The following is a 25,201-nucleotide window of genomic DNA, read 5'->3' as shown; positions in this document are numbered from 1 at the left end:
AAGTACTCTGGTACCTGAGTAGCTTCTTCCTTTGTGTAGTGCACCCCTGACCTATCAAGGGGAGTCCTACAAATCCCCACATGATAACGCAGATCTAGAAATCTGCAGTCAAGACCATTACAAAGTTGATGAAGAATTGGTTGAGACCTTCCACTTAGTTCCAAACCAAAAGACCCTGATCAACTCTGGGAACAATGCTGCAAATTGTGACGTCTGCTTGTACCCCACAAGCGATGCCAGCAGTCTTCACTACCTCTGCCAGCCACCAGTATGAGCTGAGGATGGCTTCAGAGCCCACACATCTTGCATCGTTTGTGCCAATGTGAGGCACAACTTGCAGATGACTGCACCCTGCACGCTCGACAGCCACAGGCAAGGCCGTCCAACATCTCGGATGAGGTCTCCTGGCAGACGTATCAAGTGCATATTGGCTTTCTTTCCGGCCCTGATTGCTGTCTACCTAAGGGGCTCCATAACACACCTAGCATTGGCACTCCCGATAACTAGTAAACCCTTCCCCCATGTGCCTGCTTGGACCCTGCTGAACGTGTGGAGAAGCGGCCATCCGTCCACTCACAGGTTGAATGGGTGAGGCCATGCAATGGGTCTCCACATTGGTAGTGGGGGTATTTGTATAGAACTGAATGCCACTGTTCAGCATCCACTCTTGAGCCTTTCGAACACCTCCCTAGAGCTGACATTTTGTTATACCAGTAATGTGGAGCTGCAGTGTAAAGAGAAGTCATCAACACACAGCAATGGACAAACCGCACAGCTCACCACATACATGATGCCACTGACAGCAATTACAAAATATTAAATAATGGACTGGTGCATGGATGCATTTTAATTGGATATATAAAGAGTATAAGATAGTTAAAAACTGCATTGATACTGGAATAAATATTGCCTGAATTTGTAAATTTAGCAGTTCATCATTCTTTCGAACAGTTTGCAAATTCCATTCCAGAGAGATATCCTGGTGTAGTTGTTCAAAAAATGAGGAACCTTTGCTGACCTCAAGGCTGAAATAATGCAACTCTTTGGCCATTTGGAGGAAATGCCCCTTCTCACCATACCAAATTAAAAGACTTCGAGAATGTACAGTTAATTCCCATGGCTGAGATGCTTCCATTTCTGTGGATGTGTTACAAAATAATGTAGTGTACACTGCGGCTCCCATTGGCTGTGTAATACCACAACCCCTTTTTCGATCCTGTATCCTATTCCAGTCTCATCTCCACTCTCCCAAAGAGGGCATATATGTAATATTAGTAATTTACACCAATTTAAACTGTTGCTTTGACTTTGTCTACATTGTGTCCCATCAATATACAGAATGAAGGAAACATGTTTCTGGTTACAGAATGAAGGAAACATGTTTCTGGTTATCTGGATTCGAATACACCGAAGATTCTTCGTGCAGCAACTTAGTAATTTACACTAATTTAAACTATTGTTTTGACATTGTTTATGTTGGGCCTCACCAGTACATAGGGTGAAGAAAAGATGTTGAATTAAAAACCAATGTACCATCATAATTTACACACAATACAAACTACAGGCATACGATAGGAATAAAATTGGTATTATAATTATGGAGTAATTAACGATTAAAGTTCCGATATTTCAAGTCACCGAGAAACAGCTGTTTTTATGTATTTTATGTCAGAAATTTTTCATTCTCCTAACAGAAATATGACATGATGATTTTTCAGACAGAATCAAACATGTTCATGTTCTAATTTGTGTTAGTTAATAGAACTGTAATTACAACTATAGGCAAATGTAAAATTTTACTTGTACAAAATTTAATTAATTGAATCTAGGACTTTCATTCATTAAAGCTAATTGCTCTGTTCACCTGAAAATGATAGGGTGATTTTACTTTAAGTTAGTAAAATAATATATGCAAATTAACAAAATATATTGTTGCAATGTTAAAACATGTAATTTATAGTCCTAACAGAAACAGATTCTTTCCTGTCTTTGTACGAAATTATTCACTGTTATTCCATGTAATCTTCACTGTAATTTGGGAAGATGTATGTAAAAACTTTAACTGTTAAATATGCAAAATTCAATATGTAACAATAACAGTAATTGTTTAACATCATATAAATAGAGGTGATTTTTATGCTGCCAGAGGTCGGCCCTACAACAGTCTTAAGTCTGTCTTGGACCGAATTTTTGTATTAACAGCATGTAGTCAGAATTTGTACGTTTGCCGCTGAACATCTAGCGTGCAAAATAAAATTCTTTGTGAACAAGAAGTACTGAAACTTATTTATGTCATTACATGATTCCCACATGGTGATGTAGTAACATCAAGATGAACCTGTGGCAACATCAAGAAGCAGCACCTCGGATTACACAAGATATGTCTTATTTTTTTGATGGAGGATATCCGTAATAAGATGTGGCATATTGAACATTGTTTTTCTTGTGTTAAGCAATGATACACAACCCAAGCTTCATCATAAAAGCATTTTCGCCAAATTATATTACAAATGAATCAAACACGTAGTAAGACAAGAGCCCCAGGGCTTTTCTAAAAAATTCTTCTATTGCTAATAGAGAATCAGTGGAAATGGTTGTGTCTGCTAGGATAAAATTTTATAAACGGAGTTGAAGGACATGTATTTATACACTGAAGTTTTAACTCTATGAGAATCAATTGTACTTACATGTCTCATATTTGAGAAAATCACTTGTACTTCTGAGATATCCTGACAACTGGTGGTAGCCTTACATATTGGATGCCGATTCCCAATCTGGCTTATTCTAGTTTGCACAGGTGCCATATGTCACTGGTTTTGAGGACTCCATGAACTTCACATTAGTCCTTGTCATATGTCATAATTAAGCACAGTCTATAAATCAGATGGAACCATCGAATAATTTTGTGGAATACCTATTCACGAATAAATCTTCAAAAAGGTAACAACTTGCTCAGTAAGACAAAATCTTAATATGCTCTAGTGTGAAAGTGCTGATGTATACAGCTGAAACAATTCACACAGCATAGGATTTATTATTTTAAAATAAAATTACTTTGGACACTATGTTGACATCATCTTTACTATTTGGTGCCAAAAACTGACCAATCAGCTTTTCTGAGAGACAGTCACTGATGCAGAGATAATCGTGACTGTGTGAAATAAGCAAGTGACAGTTGGAATAAAAGTTGTGAGCTCTAGGGTAGAGTATCTACAGGAGCTGTGCTGAAATAAATTTTAACTCCAGTATTTGGTGGGCAATGAAGAAGTTATGCAATTAATTTTTCTACTGTTTGGCCTCTTTAGACTTATTGGTATTATCCCATGGAAGTTGTGGGGGTGGGGATTGCCTCACTAGGCCTGTTATATCTTCGGATGTAAGCTACCGTATTTACTCGAATCTAAGCCGCACTCGAATCTAAGCCGCACCTGAAAAATGAGACTCGAAATCAAGAAAAAAAAAATTTCCCGAATCTAAGCCGCACCTGAAATTTGAGACTCGAAATTCAAGGGGGAGAGAAAAGTTTTAGGTCGCACCTCCAAATCGAAACAAAGTTCGTCTAATTGTAATATGAGACACAATTTAGCTCGAATGAATGACGGTACAGCTGCAGTAGTTTGGTTCGAGTCGTAAGCTTAGCAGTTAAGCTTTACCAGGTAGCCATTGCAACGCGTCAGGTGCTCCGTCCGTATTTATATGGATATCCTTCCTTTTTCACGTGCTTCGTATGGTTTGAATAGATTGCTTATTTTTGTTTGATCTGATTAGCGCCGTTTTCTTTGTTACAGGTGTTTACGTCACTCTAAGCTGAAAATGCATTACTGTACTGTGTCATGCATTGTTTGTCGCATTGTGATAGTGCGTGTTTACGGCCTGTCGCCGCTCGCGGCATGGCTTGCTTTTGTGCGCGCTACCGCCGCTTACAAATAAAAAATAGAGAGGAATCATCTCATTAGCGAAACACTTGTTGTTACTTACACTACTGCTTTCTTTGATAATGATCAACTAGAACCAAATAATAGACTGCGTATGATAGATGATGTTCTGAACGAAATTTTAGCGAAAATTTTTCTCCGTTTGAAAATCTTTGCAGGCACCTCTTTAGTTCATTACATTCTGCACAGAAATTAGAGTCATCTTAGATTTAAAAATCTAGTCAGTTGCCGTGCTTCATTTCCGACTGTATCACTATTAGGCATAAGAATAATACGAATATAAACATGACACGATACGCATATTCTTCCGCGTTTGCAGTTGTCTCACTCTAGTTTCGTAGTTTATTAGGCAGACAGGATTTAAATGAGATAGTAGCACACACGAAACAATACATGGCAAGATGTTTATATTCGTATTAATCTCATGGCGAAGAGAATACTGCATGTGATTCACAATTCATAAAAGTTCCTTCTCACAGGTAGGAAAAAAATTCGGAACGTAGAGTTGGCCATATTGACAAACATCCCAAACAGTCTTGCCAGTCGGATTTTCTTAGTACATTGAAATGCTGCTACATTCGAAGAGCAACAATACAGAATTTGCATTTACTTCATTGGATAATGTACCAAAATGCAGTGGTCAAAAGTCTGAGCGGAGGAAAAAGGCTCGTCTTCCACCTTTTTTTTTTATTTATTTACTGACACAGAGGTTTTGGTGCCAGTATTTATTTTTGTGCCTACAAAGCATGCCTGTGTAGCGCTATATATATTCGACGGCAGAAGTTAGTTGTGGCGGCACCCACCAACGTTTTTCAGAACTCCCGCTTGCTTTGCACTCGATTCTAAGCCGCAGGCGGTTTTTTGGATTACAAAAACCGGAAAAAAAGTGCAGCTTAGATTCGAGTAAATACGGTATGTGTAGAAAGGATTCCATTAAAGCAAGTAATACGAAAGAGAGAGAGAGCAGATGTCTTCTCCCTCAGCTGGGCAGTCTATCTGTGGAGAGAATTGGTGTTTTGTCAAAGTTGTAGCTGGTAGAGGTACAATTACCACTTCCACAAAGCTTTTCTGGGTGAAGTCTTTCATATTTATTTCTAATGTCTTGACATGGCAGGCATTTGAGAATTTTATATTCTTGCGTTTTCCTTTTTTGAATGCAGGGCAGGTCTGCACGTAAGGTAAGTATCGTCTCGGGCCATTCACATGCATTACTTTGTGCGTTGCCCTTCTACAGTTCCATCAGACAGAATCATGGTGCTGCAGGATGACACACATCAAATCTTATGCATTTGAAACACCTCACAGACTGAGGAACAAAGGATTTAACAAGCTGCCAATATATCATAACCTTGAACTTTTTTTCGTACGATATTTTTCTTGAAGGCATGAATAAAGGTACTGGTATCTACTCCAATAGCCATAGGTTCCTACTGGTTCCAGCAAAAAAGTTAACACATAGGCACTCTAAGTCAGTGCACAGTTTTTAGATGTGACAAGCCCTTAATGTTTCACATCTGATATGCTATGGAAAAAAAGAGAAAAGCTTTGGTTTAACCAATATTAAGGTAAGATGTTTGACTGTGGATGCTAAATGAGGCACAATGCAGAGCTAGTTTCTTCTTGCTGTATTCTTCTTAATACTCATCCATTTAGTCAACTGGTTTGGACGTCTAAGTAAAATGTAAGTCGTGGTCGTCACTTACAATGCATGACTGCTTCTGTCAGTTTTACCAAATTGAGACTGTATGAGCACTTCCATCACCTTTTTGCACTTTGAAATCCTTTCCCTCTGGTGAGTTACGAAAATATGCTCAAATTCTAGCGATATAGTCAGCCATTCAGCTGATAAATATGTGGAACCACTAGAAATCACAGTAATTCAGTCTTGATTCAAGATTTCTTTGCAGTAGACAGACAATGTACTCTTTGACCACCCCCTGAACTTTTAATATTGTTGAATTTGAAGGCAAGGCCAGGTACTGTGTGCCACATCTTCACTGAGATCTGATGAACTGTTGAAATCAATATTAAGGGCATAGTTCTTATCACTTCTACTTTTGCAATTAGCACTGATTAAAATGATATCTAGTTTCACGCATAACAACTGGAAAGAAAATATTTGTAATCTGCATTGGACTTCCTACTAAGGAACTTACATTAAGGGCAGTTTCTCCCACGTACACAATTATTTGAGGAGATGAAGTATCCTTTGCCCTGTCCCTCAGTATTCAATGAAGGACGATGCAAAAAGAGTGTTTTGAAAGAAATAATCTTCATTAGAACTGGATCAGAGTTGTTTGAAACCTTCAATGGGGTATATGTTCTTACCTTCAATAAAATGAATTCTTATAGTCAAATAAGCTACATTTGCACACAAATTACTTCATTTGATGATTGCCCTCAGCTTATGTGGGACAGAAAAGCAGCCACTATATTACAAAAACTACTAAGCTCTAATAATAATTGCTGCAAGGAACTGGACTACGCACTGAACCTGTCGAATGTGACAAAGGAGACAAAAATTATGAAGTACAGAAGTAGCTTTGGTTATACACAAAAAACACACACTTCAAAAAAGATAGCTGACACCAGCAGGAAACAAGTACTAATGTTGTGTATGTCAACAACGCACTGTTTTTAAACTATGGAAACTTGGTGCCACATGCTCCAATTGGCCGCAGGATCAGCCTGTTGCCAGATGTTCTGGACAATGCCTGACCACGAATGCTTTGCCTGCCAGAGATCGTGATCTATCCAAAGCGGCCCGCATGCTCGCATGCTCGATGGCCTTGGCGCAAATCCACCAAGGTCCCGACACATCCATTGTAGTTTCACGATAAGACGTACTGGGAACAAACCCGTCAACAGCTGTTAGTTCACCTACGGAAAGTCTTTTATGTGTCGGCGCTGAAGAGGACCTTTTTTGTAGCTAGAACATTGTTTACTTAAAGCAGGTGCACAAACTGGCGACCCTCTGAAGCGAAACAAGCTAGGTAACGTCGAACCGTGTTTTGCCGAGCTCTTTCAAAGATTCCTACCATTGTCCTGATTTGATTGGCGGCATTTTGAATGTGATCCATTAATTCCTCTTCATTTCTAGGTGGTTCGTGTCTGGGTGGGTGAACTAGAACCTTGAAGAATCCCCACAGGAAAAAGTCCAGTGGCATGAGGTCTGGTGATCGCAGGGGCCATGTCCTACGAGCATCTCTGCCAATTACCTGGCCATCGAAGAGTTCATTTAAATATCCGTGCACAGCATGACTGTTGTGTGCAGGCACCCCATCATGCTGCAACCACATGCGTAGTCGTATGTCCAGGGGAACATCTTCCAGCAGGCCGGGTAGAGTTTCTTGCAAAAAGTGAAGCTAATTGGCCCCAGTAAGTCAAGGAAATAGACAGACCAGCCCAATCAGATGGTCACTCACAACGCCTGCCCAAATGTTGAACAAAAATTGTTCCTGGTGTCCGTGGATGCACATGACATGAGGATTTTCCCTTGGCCGCACATGACATGAGGATTTTCCCTTGCCCAGTAATGAACGTTTCGAGTGTTGTAAAGGCCATCCCGATGGAAGGTGCACTCATCGGTATACAACACAATGGTGGGGATCTCATGCAACACGTCGCAGAAACCACCAGCAAAACCCCAGTCTGTGATCATAGTCCACCACAGGATTTAGGTCTTGGACAGGGCGGAAACTAAATGGATGCTGGCCATCACCACTCAAAACCTTCCAGACTAACCAATGAGTGAACCCCATGTCATGTCCAACTGCCGAGTACTTGTAGTAGGTGCTTCCTTGAAGCGCTCAAGAACAGTCTCTTCAAATGCAGCATCCCAACATGTTTGAGGTCTTCCAGCATCACCATGATATCCCGCTAATGAGCCTGTTTCACCGAGTTGCTGGTAAATTGCTGTAAATGTTTGCAGGTGTGGGTGGTGTTGTACAGGGTACCATTCCTCATACATCTATCTAGCTTCATGCACATTAGCATCGGCTAGTCCTTAAACAAAAACCATATCACATTGTTCATCAAAATGAATACTGTGCCACCATGCATAATGCATGACTAAATTGTAGGTGACACGTGTGCGCTCTGAAGCGAAGCTTACGTGTGAATGCCTCTGACATGAGGTGGAGACAAACAGCAAGACCTATTCGACACTTGCGTGTATCTTGTGGGGCAGTGACGGGGCGAGGGATGTATGATGTGTGAACCGACAACCACAGTGCTGCCCATCAACCGGCGCATGCCAACGGGGCAATCCCACAGCTAATCAGAGCATGTGGCACCAAGTTTCCTACTTACTAGACAACGGACTTATTTTGCCTGAGTCACGACCATGGCAAAGAAGTCAAAACGAGGTCTGAGGGATCATTATATGGATAATCTTCTGGGAGAGTATGCCAAACAGTGAGAATAGCTGCATACCTACTTTTATATGACACTTTGTAAGCCATGAAATAAATGCTGAAGAAAACAAAGGTATTTTTATTGAACTACTAAATGACATATGTTAAACTCAAGATACCCCAGAGACGAGAAGACTAACCTGAAATGTGCATGCAACATCATTTTCAAAACCACAAAAACATTTTAAGAAGATTACATGCTAAAAAAATCAAATTTTTCAGATGTAATATCAATATTAATGATGCTCATATCCTCCTCCTCCTCAACCACCACCACCACCACCACCATTGCCGCCGCTGCCAATAAAACTTACCACCAATGCTTGAGGTGTATTATTTCTTCTCATAACAACCGATTGCTCCTTATTTCCATACTGATTATCATTGATTTTTGCATCTTGGCAACTTGTCCCCAAGTTGACAATGCCATTATCTTCATCGCTTGAGTCTTCACTATCATTAACAATATCGAAACTTCTTTTAGTTGCCAGAAAATGTTTCTTTGTAGTTGTAGCAGTGTTGCTACATTCTGGTTCATTTCTTTTAGGGATTCCACAGTTAGTTCTTTCTTCTTCTAAACATGCCCGGTTTCCTGTATTTTTAGTATCACGTTTTTCAACTACAGCATTATTAGAACCAAGTCCAAGAACTTTTTCTGTGAACTTATTGTTGGCAAGCAATGAATTTCTCTTTTGAGTTTTGTTTGTGAATTCCTCACAACTACTTTCTTGTGATGATTGTCCAGGGGGCTTTTGGATGGAAGAACAGTTGTCTAAAATAGCTGCATTGTCATTTCCCTTCCACTGAAAATCTCGTGGTTCTCCTGATTAACAGACAGAAAAAATAAAAAAAATAAAAAAATTAAAATTGAAGTGATTACAATGAAGTGGCCAACTTAAAATATAAATGTAAAACAGTCAAAAAGAAATGAAATCATTAATTCTTGGAATTTTCATATCACCTACAATCTGATCTAAATATTTATGTACAAGAATTAAATGATAAACAAGCAAATCTGTGAAACTAAAAGTAATAACTGGCAACTAAGTCAGTTAAACGAGTTTAAAATGAACTAACACAAAATCTGGCAGCAAAAGAAATCAAGCTTTTTTTAGAGTCTACATAAAGATAACCACTAGCCATATAGGTAAGGCAGTGAATAGACAACATGCACAGAGAACAAGACTGGAAACGATGTTGCGTTTTCGGACAATGTTCTCCATAGCTTTCAATGTTTTCCTCCAAAGCTGATGAAAAACACAGACCCATGGACTCAAACATGCACAGCTACGTTGACCCAATTAATTACATTACCCTAGGGCAGCAGCCCAACTGGCGTGAGGAGTTTTGTTGGATGGAGAGGGTGAGGAGAGCAGTGAGGGTAAAAGGGGGTGAGTGGAAAAGGTAACAATGGAAAGAAATAGGTATGCAGAAACACAAGACACACCCATGAGCAGTCAGGGGAAGTTGCATGTGATGCATGATTTAGTGGACGAGTGTTTGGGGGGTAGGGGTGCACAGTAGATCAACAGAGTGAAATAGGAGGCACTAGGGTGATGGTGCAGGTGGATGTGGAACTGGGGCTACCAAGGACGGAGATGAGGAGGGCTGTAGGACTAAAGGAGGAACTGTAATGGCAACTGCCAGCTATATATTCTACGAAAAATGGCAAAGGTGTGAGGTGTGGGGGGATCCAGATGCCACAGGTTGTGCAATGACCAAGAAGTCAAGCCTGTTGCACTCAGCAGCATGTTCCACCACTGGATAGTCAATTTTGCTCTTTGTTGTAGTTTTAAATTGGTTATTATTAAAGTGTCAAGTTTACATAAAAATTTGGACCGAAGTCACAGCTGAGTTGGTATACAATATGACTGCTTTCATACATGACCCTGTCTCTGATAGGGTAGGATATGACTGTTGGGGTGGGATATTCTACAACAAAACTCTGTGAACCACTGTGAAGAGCAGTGTACCATATATATTTGAATTTTTTTCTGTTCCATTCCCACATGGAGCACAGGAAGAATGATTGTTCAAAAGCCTCTGAGCATTCTGTAATGAATTTAATCTTGTCATCACAACCCCTATGGGAGCAATCCGTTGAAAGCAGTTCTTGAAATACTGTTAGAAGACTTTCTCAGGACTCTTAACGAGTCTGCCAGTTCAGTTCTTTCAAAATACATGACCCTCTTCCGTGGATCAAACAAACCTGTGACCATTCACACAACAAACTGGTGACCATTCACACAAGCCTGCGACATTCCCACTGCCCTTCTCAATATCCCCTGCCAGTCCTAATCGGTAAGGGGCCCACACAAGTAATATTCTAAGATGGGTCACATGAGTGATTTGTAATCAATCTCCTTTATAAACTAATTGCATTTCCCTAATACTCTACTATAAAGCTGAAGTTTGCTGCCTGCTTTATCTATGACTGATCTTAAATATTAAAAAAAATTCAAACAGGAGTGAAACAGTGTGATGGTCAAAATTTAGTACGTAAAACCTGTAAAATTGAGTGATAGCCAAGGTCGTAATGTTTCAAGTTACCTTAATGAAAATGTAAATCTCGAGTGTCTGGGGTATGTGTATCCTTCAGCAGAAGCCAAGGATGTCTTGCAAAACTCTAACAAAAAGGCTTCTGAAGCTGATGTCATCGTAATTATGACTGGAACAAATGACATAGCGAAAAACAACAGCACGAATTTAATAAAAGGTTTAAGAAGGACATTACAAGTATCACATCGAAATAAGTGTTTGTTGTCGATGTTCCATTTAGATATGATCTTGCAAAACGATCCTGCGTAAACAGCAAGGTACTGGAAGTAAACAAACAGCTATATCACCTGTGTTCGAAATTCAAAAATACCTCAATCATTAAAGCTAGCGAGTTTGACAGGGAGTGCTATACACGACAAGGATTCCACCTCAACAACCAAGGAAGAAGATAAATCTCGAAACTGATTACCAAAACTGTGAGTAAAGAAATGGCCACCTTTACAGTAATACCAATGGACCATGGAAACCTGTAAAGCCTGCTGGTCTGTCTGGCAAAATATTAACAGATATGTTCCAGCAGGATCAAAATAATCTTCAAACCTTTCACTCTGAGCCCAGAAAACTAGATGTATCTGAACACTGTCAAAATGGGGCCTGGCTACCAGCAGTAGACTTACAAACAACTCAAGATATCAGCTGTCCAAAAGTGCCCTTAAGAAGACAATCTGAACCCTCTTCTTTACTGCCCAGGGTTAGGAAAAATAGTCTTCTGTTCTTACATATTAATATACAGTCTTTAAGAAAGAAGTTGGGAGAATTGAAGTACTGGTTAGAAACTTCCAACTGTGGTATACTTAGTGTAAATGAGCACTGGCTATATTCATCAGAAATTGACCTCAATATTCCATTTGGCTACTCCTAAGCCAGTAGTCACTGCAGATCAACAATTGGACATGGGGGTGTTGCAATATATATTAAGAATGGACTAAATCTACAATACTTTACTATTGATGTCACAGACCTGTGTATAGACACCACCTGTGAGGCTGCAGTTGTACATATGCCTAAACATAATATTATTGTTGCACCTGTATACTGCACACCATCTTCTAGTGAATACGAATTTATAGTAAATTTAAAAAAACTGTTAGTCTTACTAACTAAGCATAAATATAAATACCAATTTTTGGTGATATTAATATGGATATCAGGGTACAGAGTCATATGATATTGGAATTCTTGGGTAGCCTATGAGCTTTTGATTGCTATTGTCTAAATGATAAGCCTACAAGATATAATGCATGCTTAGACAATATAATAAGTAATATCCATGAAAATAATGTTGAAATTGGAGTAGTCAAGTTAGGCCTAGCTGACCATGATGGCCTATGGATTACAGTTCCAGTCAGTATTCCAGATGAACAACACAAAACTGTTAGACCTATGAATGAATGCAACATAAGATAGTTTAGAAATAGATTAAGGTCAGTTAACTGGAATGACATCTTATACAAAGATATGTGTGTGAATAACACAAGCAAATTATGTATAGAGGAAATTTCAAGAATATTTGATGAGTGTTGTCCCAGATTAGTAAAAAGAGAGAATAATAACCAAGCTCATAAACCACAGAGACTAAATAATTGGTTTACACAATACTTCAACAGCATCAGGATTATGCTTCTTATGTTTAACGGCAGATCTCATAACAGCAGCGAGTACAAAGAGATGTACATTAAAATAAGAAAAATTTATAGATCTGAAATAAGCTTGGCAAAATGTAGGGCGAATGATAACTATATTCTTAAATCCAGAAACAGCTGTAAAGCTGCCTGGGAAGTAATTAAAAGTGAAATAAATAGACCAACAACTCAACTAGCTATACCCATAGCCCCAGATATCTTAAACTCACACTTTGTTAGCTTCAATTTACAACAAGATTTGTCTGCCCCCAACGCCATGCTTGATGCTAAAACTCTTTTAGGTTCAAATACGAATGTAGTTCATAAGTTCTGCTGGGCAACAGTAACTGAAAATGATGTTAACAAAGCAAATAGCAAACTAAGTAGTTCCAGGGCAGAGGACTTCTATGGTCTGTCAAACTTTGTTATAAAGAAGATATCAAGTGATCTTCTGTCCCCTCTAACCACTCTCATTAACTGCATATTACAGCAAGGGATTTTCCCCGGCTGTTTGCAAATAGCAGTAACTATTCCCATATTTGGGAAAGGAGATAAATCAAATCCAAGTAACTATCACCCTATCTCATTAATCCCAATAATATCTAAACTGAAACTTCCTGGCAGATTAAAACTGTGTGCCCGACCGAGACTCGAACTCGGGACCATTACCTTTCGCGGATAAGAACCCCATTCCATGTCCAACTGCCGAGTGCTTGTAGTAGGTGCTTCCTTGAAGTGCTCAAGAACAGTCTCTTCAAATGCAGCATCCCAACATGTTCGAGGTCTTCCAGCATCACCATGATATCCCGCTAATGAGCCTGTTTCACAGAGTTGCTGGTAAATTGCTGTAAATGTTTGCAGGTGTGGGTGGTGTCGTACAGGGTACCATTCCTCATACATCTATCTAGCTTCATGCACATTAGCATCGGCTAGTCCTTAAACAAAAACCATATCTCATTGTTCATCAAAATGAATACTGTGCCGCAAGGTTCGCAGGAGAGCTTCTGTAAAGTTTGGAAGGTAGGAGACGAGGTACTGGCAGAAGTGAAGCTGTGAGTACCAGGCGTGAGTCGTGCTTCAGTAGCTCAGTTGGTAGAGCACTTGCCCGCGAAAGGCAAAGGTCCCGAGTTCAAGTCTCGGTCGGGCACACAGTTTTAATCTGCCAGGAAGTTTCATATCAGCGCACACTCCGCTGCAGAGTGAAAATCTCATTCTGGAAACATCCCCCAGGCTGTGGCTAAGCCATGTCTCCGCAATATCCTTTCTTTCAGGAGTGCTAGTTCTGCAAGGTTCGCAGGAGAGCTTCTGTAAAGTTTGGAAGGTAGGAGATGAGGTACTGGCAGAAGTAAAGCTGTGGGTACCGGGCGTGAGTCGTGCTTTGGTAGCTCAGTTGGTAGAGCACTTGCCCGCGAAAGGCAAAGGTCCCGAGTTCGAGTCTCGGTCGGGCACACAGTTTTAATCTGCCAGGAAGTTTCATATCAGCGCACACTCCGCTGCAGAGTGAAAATCTCATTCTGGAAATATCTAAACTATCCACAGTTAAAGTGGTTGAAAATATTGTTAGTGATATATATGATGGCTTTGAAAATAAATTAATCTCTTGTGCTACTCTCCTAGACCTGAGTAAAGCATTTGACACTGTATCTCACAGTACTTTGATCATGAAATTAAGACACTAACGGCATGGAAGAGGCCCCCTGAAATTATGAGAATCCTACTTAAGCAACAGAGTACAATTTGTTATAGTTCAATTCTTTTATCTTGGTGGTTCGCGCATGCCCGCCCAGACGCAGGAGATTGCTGCATTGCCAGTTGCGCACGGCAAGCAAACTTACGTTTAGGGGGGAGCGCGCAGTTTATGAAGTAAAGCCACCACGGCCGCATTAACCCTTTCACTGCTACAGAGACATGCTCCCCGCATTCCGCACTGTGCGCAATTTTGTCATCACTGCACTGCTCGCCTGTGTAGACACATGGTGTTCTGACTGCTTTGACACTCTTATCATTCGATTTCACAAAAGCTATTTGGCCCAAAAATTTGATTTTTACACATCTTCTTGACTGATACCTTCCCCCCATAAATGACTTAATTTTGTTTCGATGTTCAACGCAGTTATTGTGCAGCATTAAATGTAGTAAACCACTGCACGAAATTTTGAAGAGTTTGCAGAGGTAAAAGTCCATAGCGTATACTTTCCGTATGGTTGATTTCAGTTGCCACTAGAAATTTCAAAAAATTACATTCAAACAAATAAAATTCATGAAGTAAGACACTTCGATATTGTTTTTAAATAAAGAAAATATTAAGCATCGAATAAGGTTTGAACTCGGGACCTTTCGCATAGCAGCTAAATACATTAACCATTATGCTAACGCGGCTCGCCATTTAATGAACTTCCTGAAGGACTTTACAGTAGGACGCAAAATACCGACAAACACTGTTGGTACGACTGTGAATTACTCACGTTTTGTCGAAGTACAATAGGAAATAAACAATTACCGCTGTTCTTTATTGCGAAAAAGCAGTTAGTGAGAATGATACAAACACCTTTCCTTGCTATCGTCTGAATTAGGAGGCTTATTGCTTGTTTGGTTTAATTAATTAATAGAATATGAAGCAACTGGTATAAAGAATGCTTATTCCAAACTTTCTATAAAAGAAATTCTGCTATCAAGACATTGCTTTTGTTCAGTTACTTTATTTATGACTGAACGTTTAAAACTGAAGACACTCGTCCATGCTCTGTATTGCAGTCGAGCTCTGGTAACGTTGTTCTCTGTTCATTGGCTGACTGTGTTTTGTGACATCAGATGCGCAGAACGAACCTAAGCTCGGCTGCCATCATAAATGACGCGCACTTTAGTGTAAATGGGCGGCTGTCAAACCCACAAACAATAAAAAGAGGTGTGCCACAGGGTTCCATACTTGGGCCCTTCCTGTCTGTAGTGTATGTTAATGATATGCCGCAGTATTTACCTTGTAAAACAGTCCTCTATGCGGACGATACAACTTTTATCAATTCAGGACAGACTCTTTAGTCTGTACGAGAAAAAAATAATATAATATTTGAAAAATCGGTTCATTGGTTTAGTGCAAACTCCCTATACATTAATGAAACAAAAACTGAGGAAATATTCTTTAATTTGAAGGTATCAAACAAAGAAAATAAGTCTGTTAAACTGTTAGGAATGATTATTGACCAGAAACTCAGCTGGGATAAACATATCACATACGTGTTTTCTAAACTTGCACGTGCTATGTTCCTACTTTATAAGCTTAGGAATAATGTCCGCCAAAATTTACTGCTGCATTCATATTTTGCTTATATCCACCCCCATCTTTCATATGGTATTCTGCTCTGGGGAAATTCTCCCAATTCAGTATCAATTTTCAGATGGCAAAAAAAAGCTCTTCAATGTATAGTGGGTTTATCTCCTAGGGATACATGCAGGGAACATTTCAAAAAACTTAACATCATGACAGTTCCTTGTTTGTACATCTCTTATTGCTTATTACACGTAAAAGAAAACATAGCTCAATATCCCCTTAGGTCATCTATCCACACCCATAATACAAGACGAAACCACACAATTGATCTGCCATACTCTAGATTGTCCAAGATACATAATAGTTATAAATATGTAGGCCTCGAACTGTTTAATATGCTCCCTAAAATTGTACAAACAGTACCTAAAAAATAAATCTACTACAGATTGTGGTTAAAAGAGGAGCTAACTCAGCTGAAAACTGGGCAGAATCTGAAAGGTACTCCATCATGCTGGAGCTTTGGTCAAATTTAACGATTTCAGCTGTTTCTCAATGTCACTGAAACTAATATCTATTTCACTCATCTCTTCAGTGGTATAAAGATGTAACTATGACAATACTAATGTGTTTGCTTTTGTAAAGGAACATGCACAATTAAAAGATATGTAAATTGAAGGGGTATCATTGCTGTCAGCTGCAGCAGGACATTAAGCAGAATCAGCGGTGATGAGTGAAAAATTGCATTTCCCTACTGTTCTACCAAAAACCAAAGTTTGCTACCTGATTTATCTATGACTGATCTTATGTCATTTCCCCCTTTCATGTCCCTACCAAGTGTTACACTCAAGTATTTGTGTGAGTTTACCTATTCCAACTGTGATTCACTGATACTATGTTCATTGGATACTATGTTTTTCCATTTTGTGAAGTGCACAATATTACATTTCTGAACATTTGAAGAAACCTGCCACTACTTTGGAATCTTATCATAGTCAGAATGAATATTTTTGCAGTTTCCTTCAAACTGTACTTTATTGTAGATAACTGTAACATCGAAGAAAGTCAGGGGTTACTATTAATATTGTATGCAAGGTCATAAGGATATAACATGAACAATAAGGGATTCACTTCCCTGGGGTACACCCGAAGTTACTTCAGTTCTACATTTGTCAATGGCTCTCCAGACAAGAGAACATCCTGTGTCCTCCCTACCAAGAAATCTTCAATCCAGTCATAAATTTCCACTGATACACCAAACAAATTCTGGTCCGAGATGCTGGTGTTGGTGGTCATGTGTGCGTGACGTATACTTGCTTGTGAGAGTGAATGGCGTGTGTTTCTCTTTCTTTTTCTGACAAAGGCTGCTGCAGTTGAAAGCTTATGTGTAAGTGTCTTTTAATTGTGTCAGTCTGCAATTTTACGTGTCTCCTTTACAATAAGTAGCAATCTACTTTTCCTATATTGTTGATATTCCAACTGGGAGTTTCCATTGTTTGATTTTACTCAACATATAGATCTTTCTACTTGTTTTAGCTGCCCTTTGAACTTTGGTTGCTGCATCTCAGGGTCTCATTGACAGCAGTTTCGATGTGGACATCTTCAAAGAGGTCAGGTATGTTTTTTGCTGTAGATTCAATACATTTCCATCATGAGTGTGATTCAGAACCACCTGTTCTAGGTAGTTTTCAGGGAAGTCATTATGAAACTCACTTACAAGAGAACTTAGATATTCTCTCAAGTTTTCATTACATCAGGAGGTGAGTCTGGTGGTCGATAGAAGAACCCTATTATAATTTCATGCCCACCGTTGATGATGAGTCTTGCCCACACAATCTCTCAAATACAGCTACAATATCTACCTCAATGGATTTGTGTTTCTTGTCTACTGTGAGAAGTACACCACCCTCACTTCGCATTTCCCTATCCTTTTGGTATACACTTAAATTATTCCTAAGGAGCTCAGTACAGTCAACTTTAGGTTTTACCCCGCTCTCTATGCCTAACGTTATGCCAGCTTCAGTGTTTTTAGGCCACTTCAAACTCTGGCATTTTGTTGTGAATGCTTTGACAGTTAACCATTAGGATTTTACCGCTTTGTGGTCTGACAGGATTTCTAGGTCCCATTTTAAAAGAAGAGCTTAAAATATTCTCTTTTATTAACAGCATAAACAGGACTGCTGCTCCCTATTTATTCTTAGTTTGGTACACCGTTAACATATCGTAGAACTTTTACGGTTGTATTACTGTGGCTCTAGACCGGCTTGAATCTCAGCACTGGTAGTCCTTATGCTATTCAATTGCATGTAGTTGGATGGATGTCATTCTGTGCTTAATTTTGAATGTTAACTGTGATAATCTGGTTTTCATATTTTTTTCCCCACTTTCATGGTAAGTCTGTTTACGCTATAACTTTGTACAGGTACAAAATATTGAAGATTTTTTTTTTTTTCATATAAAATATTCTGTACTTGTAATTTACTTCAGATCTATAGCTTCATATTTTTGTATGAAAGCAAATGGCAAGCAAATGGCAAGAAAATTGGAAGATAAAGTGATAATGGAGTTATTCTAAAAGTTTTCCCAATCTGATATTGATACAGTAATTAAGGAAAGTAGTGATTCTGAAATAAAACACATTCTTGGATAATTTGAACTCACCAATTTACCAGCCAAACAAAAAATGACACCACATCATATGTCATCATCAACAGACTATTTCCACTTATTCTCCAAAGGCTGAAGTCATTCAGTCTGAGGGTGGCAGTGATAACAACAAATCTCTCCCAACTATTTTTAGAATAAAAGAAGAAAGGAGGGTTTTCACTTTCAAATTTTATTTTGAACTCAACATCTTGGGTGCTCATAGTCAGATTTTCTTGTTAATCATGGAAAATGTGAAAACTATGCTATTTCCAACATAGAATCAAGAAGTCATTTAATGTGATCCCAATGTACTGTTTATTTGTGTCAACAAGAGAGGAAACTTTTTATGTCACAAACAGTTCTCATGTTTGTTGAAGATTGGGTCTTTATAGCTTGAAGAGACTCCGTAAGTCTCTTTTTGAAAAATAAATAAAATAAAAGACAAAAAATGTATTTCTCTGGTTACCTTTCTACTTAATTAATTGCCATAATGACAAAAAATTGAATGTTGCCAATGACAAAGAACAAAAATTCAAGCCATAAAGGGCTAATACTCTAATCTGCAGGGTGGCCAAGTAGTTTCTCCCCCCCCCCCCCCTCCCTTTTCTCTTTACAATGATAGTTACAAGTCTCACTATCTGGGTTGGATGGAGAGTCACCTAATCTAAAAAACCTTTATGTGTACCCCACACACAGTCAGCTACCTGGGTAGCTGCCTTTGATGTGTAGTGCACACTTTATCCATTTAGGACAGGGGCGGGCAAACGTTGCACACGGCTCATGAGCGCACAGCGCTGCACGTGTGCTGCTCACGTGCAATCGTTGAATGGGGCAGTGGCGACAGCCAGCAGGTTGCGGCAGTGTAGTACCAGGCTAAGCTGCGGACGTTGATGCAAAGTGACCACTACGTAGTGAACGTTGTATTTGAAGTACTGGAAAATGCAGAGTGAATCAAGGAAACGGAGAAGTGGAGATTTGCTATCTTTTAAAAAGGAATGGGAGAATCAATTTTTCTCTGTACAAAAACGTGAAAATTGGAAATATGTGGCAGTATTCTCGCTGGTCAGCGGAAGTTTAGTATTGAACGCCATTATCATAAATTTCACAAGGACGAGTACAATTTATTGTCGGGTTCTGAGCGGATGGGGAAATTGACTGAACTTATGAAGAGCAATCTGACGATACTAGATGAATCTGTTGTCACGAGAGATCTGAGACTTTCTTTTGTCATGTCTCTCATCTAACTGATTTCACATTTTATGGAGCATTGTTTTCAATTTTTCAGGACGACAACAATGACAGCCCAACGGTACGTGCAAGTTATAAGATTGCACTTAATATAGCGAGAGCTGGAAAACTATTTGTTGAAGGTGAGTTTATAAAGGAGTGCTTCAATGATGCTGCTGATTTACTTTGCCCACTGAATGCAAAGCAGTTTCGAGCTATCACTCTTTCTCAGCGGACGGTAAGTCGTCGTATAAGCGCCATGGCAGGTGACATTTACCGTCAATTAAAGAGTGCAGGGCAGGAGTTTATTGCATTTTCCATCGCACTTGATGAGTCCATAGATATTTCAGACACCGCACAATTAGTGATTTATGTCCGAGGTGGGGACACTGCTCTGCAAATAACAGAGGATTTTTTAGTTATGATATCTTTAAAAAGCACGACCACCGGTGCGGACATCCTGAAAGCCATTGAAGAAGCTGTCGATTCAGCTGGCTTAAACTGGGAACGTTTGGTGTCAGTGACAACAGACAGAGCACCTGCAATGAAAGGGGAACAAATGGGATTTATTGGATTACTAAGAAAAAAGGTACAGCATACAGAAGAATCATTGTACAGCATCCACTGTATTTTGCACCAAGAAGCACTCTGTGCAAAAGCAGCAAAACTGGGGGACGTCATGCAAGTGGTTATTCGGGCAGTTAATTATTTGAGATGCCACGGGCTTATACATAGACAGTTTCACACACACTTAGCTGAAATTGGGGAAGAGTACGGTGACATACCTTACCACAGTGAAGTCCGCTGGCTTAGCCGCGGAAATGTACTTAAAAGATTTTTTGAGCTGAGAATACCAATAAATCAGTTTTTAAAGGACAAAGGAAGATACGACGCCAAGCTAGAAGATCCAGAGTGGGTTGCCGCCCTTGCATTTTTAGTGGACATTACCGGACACATGAATGCATTGAACACAAGTTTACAAGGAGAAAATCAGCTAATTTGTGAAATGGCTGAAAAGGTGCAAGCTTTGTCTACTGTGCGAGAACAGAATTGCAAAGAATATGTTTCCGTACTCAGTGCAATAAAAGAGGAATTTCTCAAGCGATTTGGGGATATATCATATTTATCCCAAGCGTTTGAATGGTTCTCGAGACTATTTGCTGTTTCTGTAGATGACATTCATCCCAATTTGCAAATGGAATTAATAGATCTACAGTGTAATTCTCATCTGAGAGACAAGTTCCTTTTGGCAAGATGTGTAATAGACTTTTATCACAACTTCACACAGCAAGAGTTTCCTCGTCTCCATCGTGAAGCCGCGAAGATAATGTCAGTGTTTGGCTCGGCATAACGTTTGTGAGAGATTTTTTTCTCTTATGAAAATTAATAAGTCTCGGTTAAGAGCAAACATCAGTGATGAAAATTTACGTAACTGTTTGTGTTTGTCTGTATGTAGAAATTTTGTTCCAGGCATTAAACGTATTGTAAACTCCACCTGTGATAATTAAATAAAACGTATTGTAGGTAAAAGGCACTCTTTCAAACCATGATTTTTTTCAAGCACTCCTACTAACCTTATTCCTTCATTCAATAAAGCAAGCTAGGAAACAAACCGCATTACAGAGGAAGGAGTGGAGAGATGGTATGGTGGGGAGGGGAGAGAATGGGTGGCTAGCTTGCCCCTGTGTGCACGCAGAACACCTGTTAACTGCACGCGTGCAAGTGCACCGCACACGTCCAGGATTCCTGCACGCCCCTGATTTCAGAGGACCCTCCAACTCTCAACCTAATGGTGGAAGTCTAGGAAGTCACAGCCTAACTTGTCACAGAACCTTCAGAGTCTCTTGTTTTCAAGTCCTCCACTTGCATCAGAACGAGGGGCCACAGTCTGTTCTTGGGACAATGTTGTAGATTGTGAGCTTTGTTTAAATTCCATGAGCAAGGCTGGTACTTTCAAATCCTCTCTGGTACTTGCTGAAATGACCCAAAAATGACCTTGGAGCCCAAACGACAGGCATTGTTTGTTCCAACGTAAGCCACAATCTGTAGTTAGTTGCACTCTGTTCCCTCAATGGCTGCTGGAATAGCCTCTTCAATATGCTGAATGAAGCCTCCAGGCACACGCACTGGGTGCACCTGGTGTTCCTTCCCATCCCTTCCATCCTTTTTCTGTCATTTCCCTAAGGGGCACCACTATTTGCTGTACGTTTGAACTGCCAACGATTAATTGACTCCTGTCCCTTTGATCCTGGGAGCGCATTAACACAGGACTAAGCAGGTTTCCAACAGGTGAAGCAAGTCTGACTAGCTCAGTTCCAGTGCAGTGGAAGACACCATCTCAAACTTGTTGGTTAGCTGGGTAGGTGTAACATCCCGAGTTTCCCCTGAACTGTGCCTTCCCGGTACAAGACACCTAGACCTACCACTGACAAGTCACTCACAGTCAAGTGGACCAGTAATGATGGCTTCTTTGTTTTCTGCAAGAGACAGTATCCACAGGAGAGGGTAGCATTTGAGGTACACTTGGTATCTCTGGTACACAACTCTTGGTAGGCTTACCAACAAAAGCATTCACAGCAACTTCTAATCAGTTGACAGTAGTCAAGGTGATTTCCAGCTGCTTACCAATAGCAACCAACCTATCCCTGCTTGTGTCTGTGTATGTGCGGATGGATATGTGTGTTTGTGTGTGCGAGTGTATACCCCTTCTTTCCCCCTAAGGTAAGTCTTTTCGCTCCCGGGATTGGAATGACTCCTTACCCTCTCCCTTAAAACCCACATCCTTTTGTCTTTCCCTCTCCATCCCTCTTTCCTGATGAGGCAACAGTTTGTTGCGAAAGCTTGAATTTCATGTGTATGTTTGTGTTTGTTTGTGTGTCTATCGACCTGCCAGCACTTTCATTCGGTAAGTCACATCATCTGTGTTTTTAGATATATTTTTCCCACGTGGAATGTTTCCCTCTATTATATTCACAGGATATATACTAGTAGACTAGGTTTGCGATGGAGTGATTGTGAAGGCCCTGCCAGCATACCATAGGGGCAGACTGCCTGTCACTCCAGATATGATACCAACTCATCTTCTATGGGAGGGGATTGCTGCTAACGGAATAAAGTACTGTTGATGGTTTGGTCTTGATATAGACAGAGGTTTTCATGGAGCCATTGGAGAGGTTGATGTTCAGTAAGGTGGCATATTGAGTTAAAGAGGACCATGTGAACAGAAGAGGAGAGAAAGTTTGGATGCTGTGGAAGAAAGGGGATATAGTGTCTTGGCCTGGATTCAGATCAGATCATAATGATATCATCAACAAAACACAAACCAGACAAGGGCATAGGGTCTTTGGTTGGTTAGAAAGGCTTCCTTTAATGAGCCGTAAACAGACTGGTATGCTTTATACCAGTAACATTGAACTTTTCTGTGGTTTCCTTAAATTACACTGACTGACCTCAGTAAGGGTCCTATCAAAGAGTGGTACAGGCTTCAGCAGCCGCTTCTCAACCACCAAAAGTGCTGCATGTCAAGGATGATCCAAGCATTTTATAAACAACATAGTATTGAGTGTTGCCAAGCAGCAGATTTTGATTTCACGGGTATGCACTTTCAAACAAGGGGCCTTTACACTTAAGTGAAAAAAGTAATGGGATAGCAATATGCACATATACAGATGGCAGTAGTATCATATACAAAAGGTATAAAAGGGGAGTGAGTTGGCGAAGCTGTCACTTGAACTCAGATGACTTATGTGAAAAGGTGTCCAATGTAATCAGAGATAAATTAACAGACTTTAAATGTGGAGTGGCAGAGCTAGACACATGGAATGCTCCGTTTTGGAAATAATTACAGAATTCAATATTCCGAGATCCACAGTGTCAAGACTGTACTGAGAATACCAAATTTCAGGCATTACCTCTCACCAATGGCAATGCACGGGCCAACTGCCTTCACTTAACGACTGAGGGCAGCAGTGTTTGCGCAGAGTTGTCAGTGCCAACAGACAAGCAACATTGCAAGAAATAACGGAAGAAATCAATGTCGGACGTACAATAAACATAAGCGTTAGGATGGTGTACCGCAATGTGGCATTATGGGCTCTTGTAGCAGATGACCAACATGAGTGCCTTTGCTAAAATCAAAATCACTCACAGTTTCTCTCCTGGGCTTGTGAAGACATTGGTTGGACCCAAGACGAGTGGAAAACCGTGGCATAGTCAGATGAGGCCCAATTTCAGTTGGTACGAACTGATGGTAGGGTTCAAGTGTGGCGCAGACCCCATGAAGGCATGGACCCAAGTTGTCAACAAGACACTGTGCAAGCTGGTGGTGGCTCCGTAATGGTGTGTTCTGTGTTTACATGGAATGGACTGGGTCCTCTGGTCAAACTGAATCAATCATTGGCTGGCAATGGTTATGTTCAGCTGCTTGGAGAACATTTGTAGCCATTAATGGACTTCATGATCCCACACAACAGTGAAATTTTTATGGATAACAATGCACAACGTCAGCGGGCCACAATCATTTGTGATTGGTTTGAAGAAGATTCTGTACAATTTGAGTAAATGATCTGGCCATACAGATCACCCAAAATGAATCCCACTGAACATTTATGACACATAATCGAAAGGTCAGTTCATACACAACACAGCACTGGCAAAATTTTCGCAATTACGGATGGCAATAGCGGCAGCATGCTTCAATATTTCTGCAAGGGACTTCCAATGACTTATTGAGTCCATGCCACATTGAGCTATAATGATGATTATTATTATTATTAGTATTATTACTATTATTATTATTATTATTATTATTATTTTTATTATTATTGGTTTGTGCGGCACTCTACTGCACGGAAATCAGCACCCGTAAAAAGTCCCAATTTTTAAACAGTCCAATTTTTTTCCATAGTCCAGTCGAGCCACTGTCATGGATGATGATGATATAATGAAATGATCAGGACAACACAAACGCCCTGTCCCCGGGCAGAGAAAACCCCAACCCAGCCAGGAATCGGACCCGGGACCCCTTGATCCAGAGGCACCAATGCTAGCCATTAGACCGCGAGCTGTGGACCCACATTGAGCTACTGCATTACACCAGGTAAAAGGAGGTCTGACACAATATTAGAAGATCTCCTAAGTCTTTTGTCACCTAGTGTATTTTGGTTATTGTTCTGTTTCATTTCACCTTAATCTTCCATCCTACAACTCTTTATTAACACAATCCCTTCAACAACAAGTTTCATAAACAAGGCGTGTAGTAATATGTACCCAACCAGTTTCTCTTTGCTAGTTATAAAGTTCTTTACTAGTCATATTTCTTGGTCACTCAATGCCAGACTTTGTTCCTTATTCAATCAGTCTCCTGATTTTCAAGAAACTCCCTTGGAACACCAAAATTTAGAGGCTCTAATAATTTTTTTTTCTGCTTTTCCCACTATACATGCTGCACCCACACATGGTGTTGTGCTCCAAACAGACTTTCATTAATCTTTGTCTGGTCTCTGCATATGGGTTGTAACATGGAAGCATTTA

At 40.0% G+C, this 25,201-nt stretch overlaps 1 protein-coding gene across 4 annotated transcripts in view; it reads right to left on the bottom strand.

The window, feature by feature from the left end:
• Positions 1 to 25,201, bottom strand: part of LOC124606880 — a 305,942-nt gene that overhangs the window by 167,181 nt on the left and 113,560 nt on the right. For all 4 annotated transcript variants that reach the window (XM_047138973.1, XM_047138974.1, XM_047138975.1 and 1 more), the window contains one exon: positions 8,665 to 9,173. In XM_047138973.1, the coding sequence (XP_046994929.1) occupies positions 8,665 to 9,173 (509 nt within the window). The remainder of the gene's footprint in view (positions 1 to 8,664; positions 9,174 to 25,201) is intronic.

This window comes from Schistocerca americana, chromosome 3, assembly GCF_021461395.2.
Source record: "Schistocerca americana isolate TAMUIC-IGC-003095 chromosome 3, iqSchAmer2.1, whole genome shotgun sequence".
In the NCBI taxonomy this organism is placed as follows: domain Eukaryota; kingdom Metazoa; phylum Arthropoda; class Insecta; order Orthoptera; family Acrididae; genus Schistocerca; species Schistocerca americana.
This window is presented reverse-complemented; position numbering and strand designations above follow the sequence as displayed.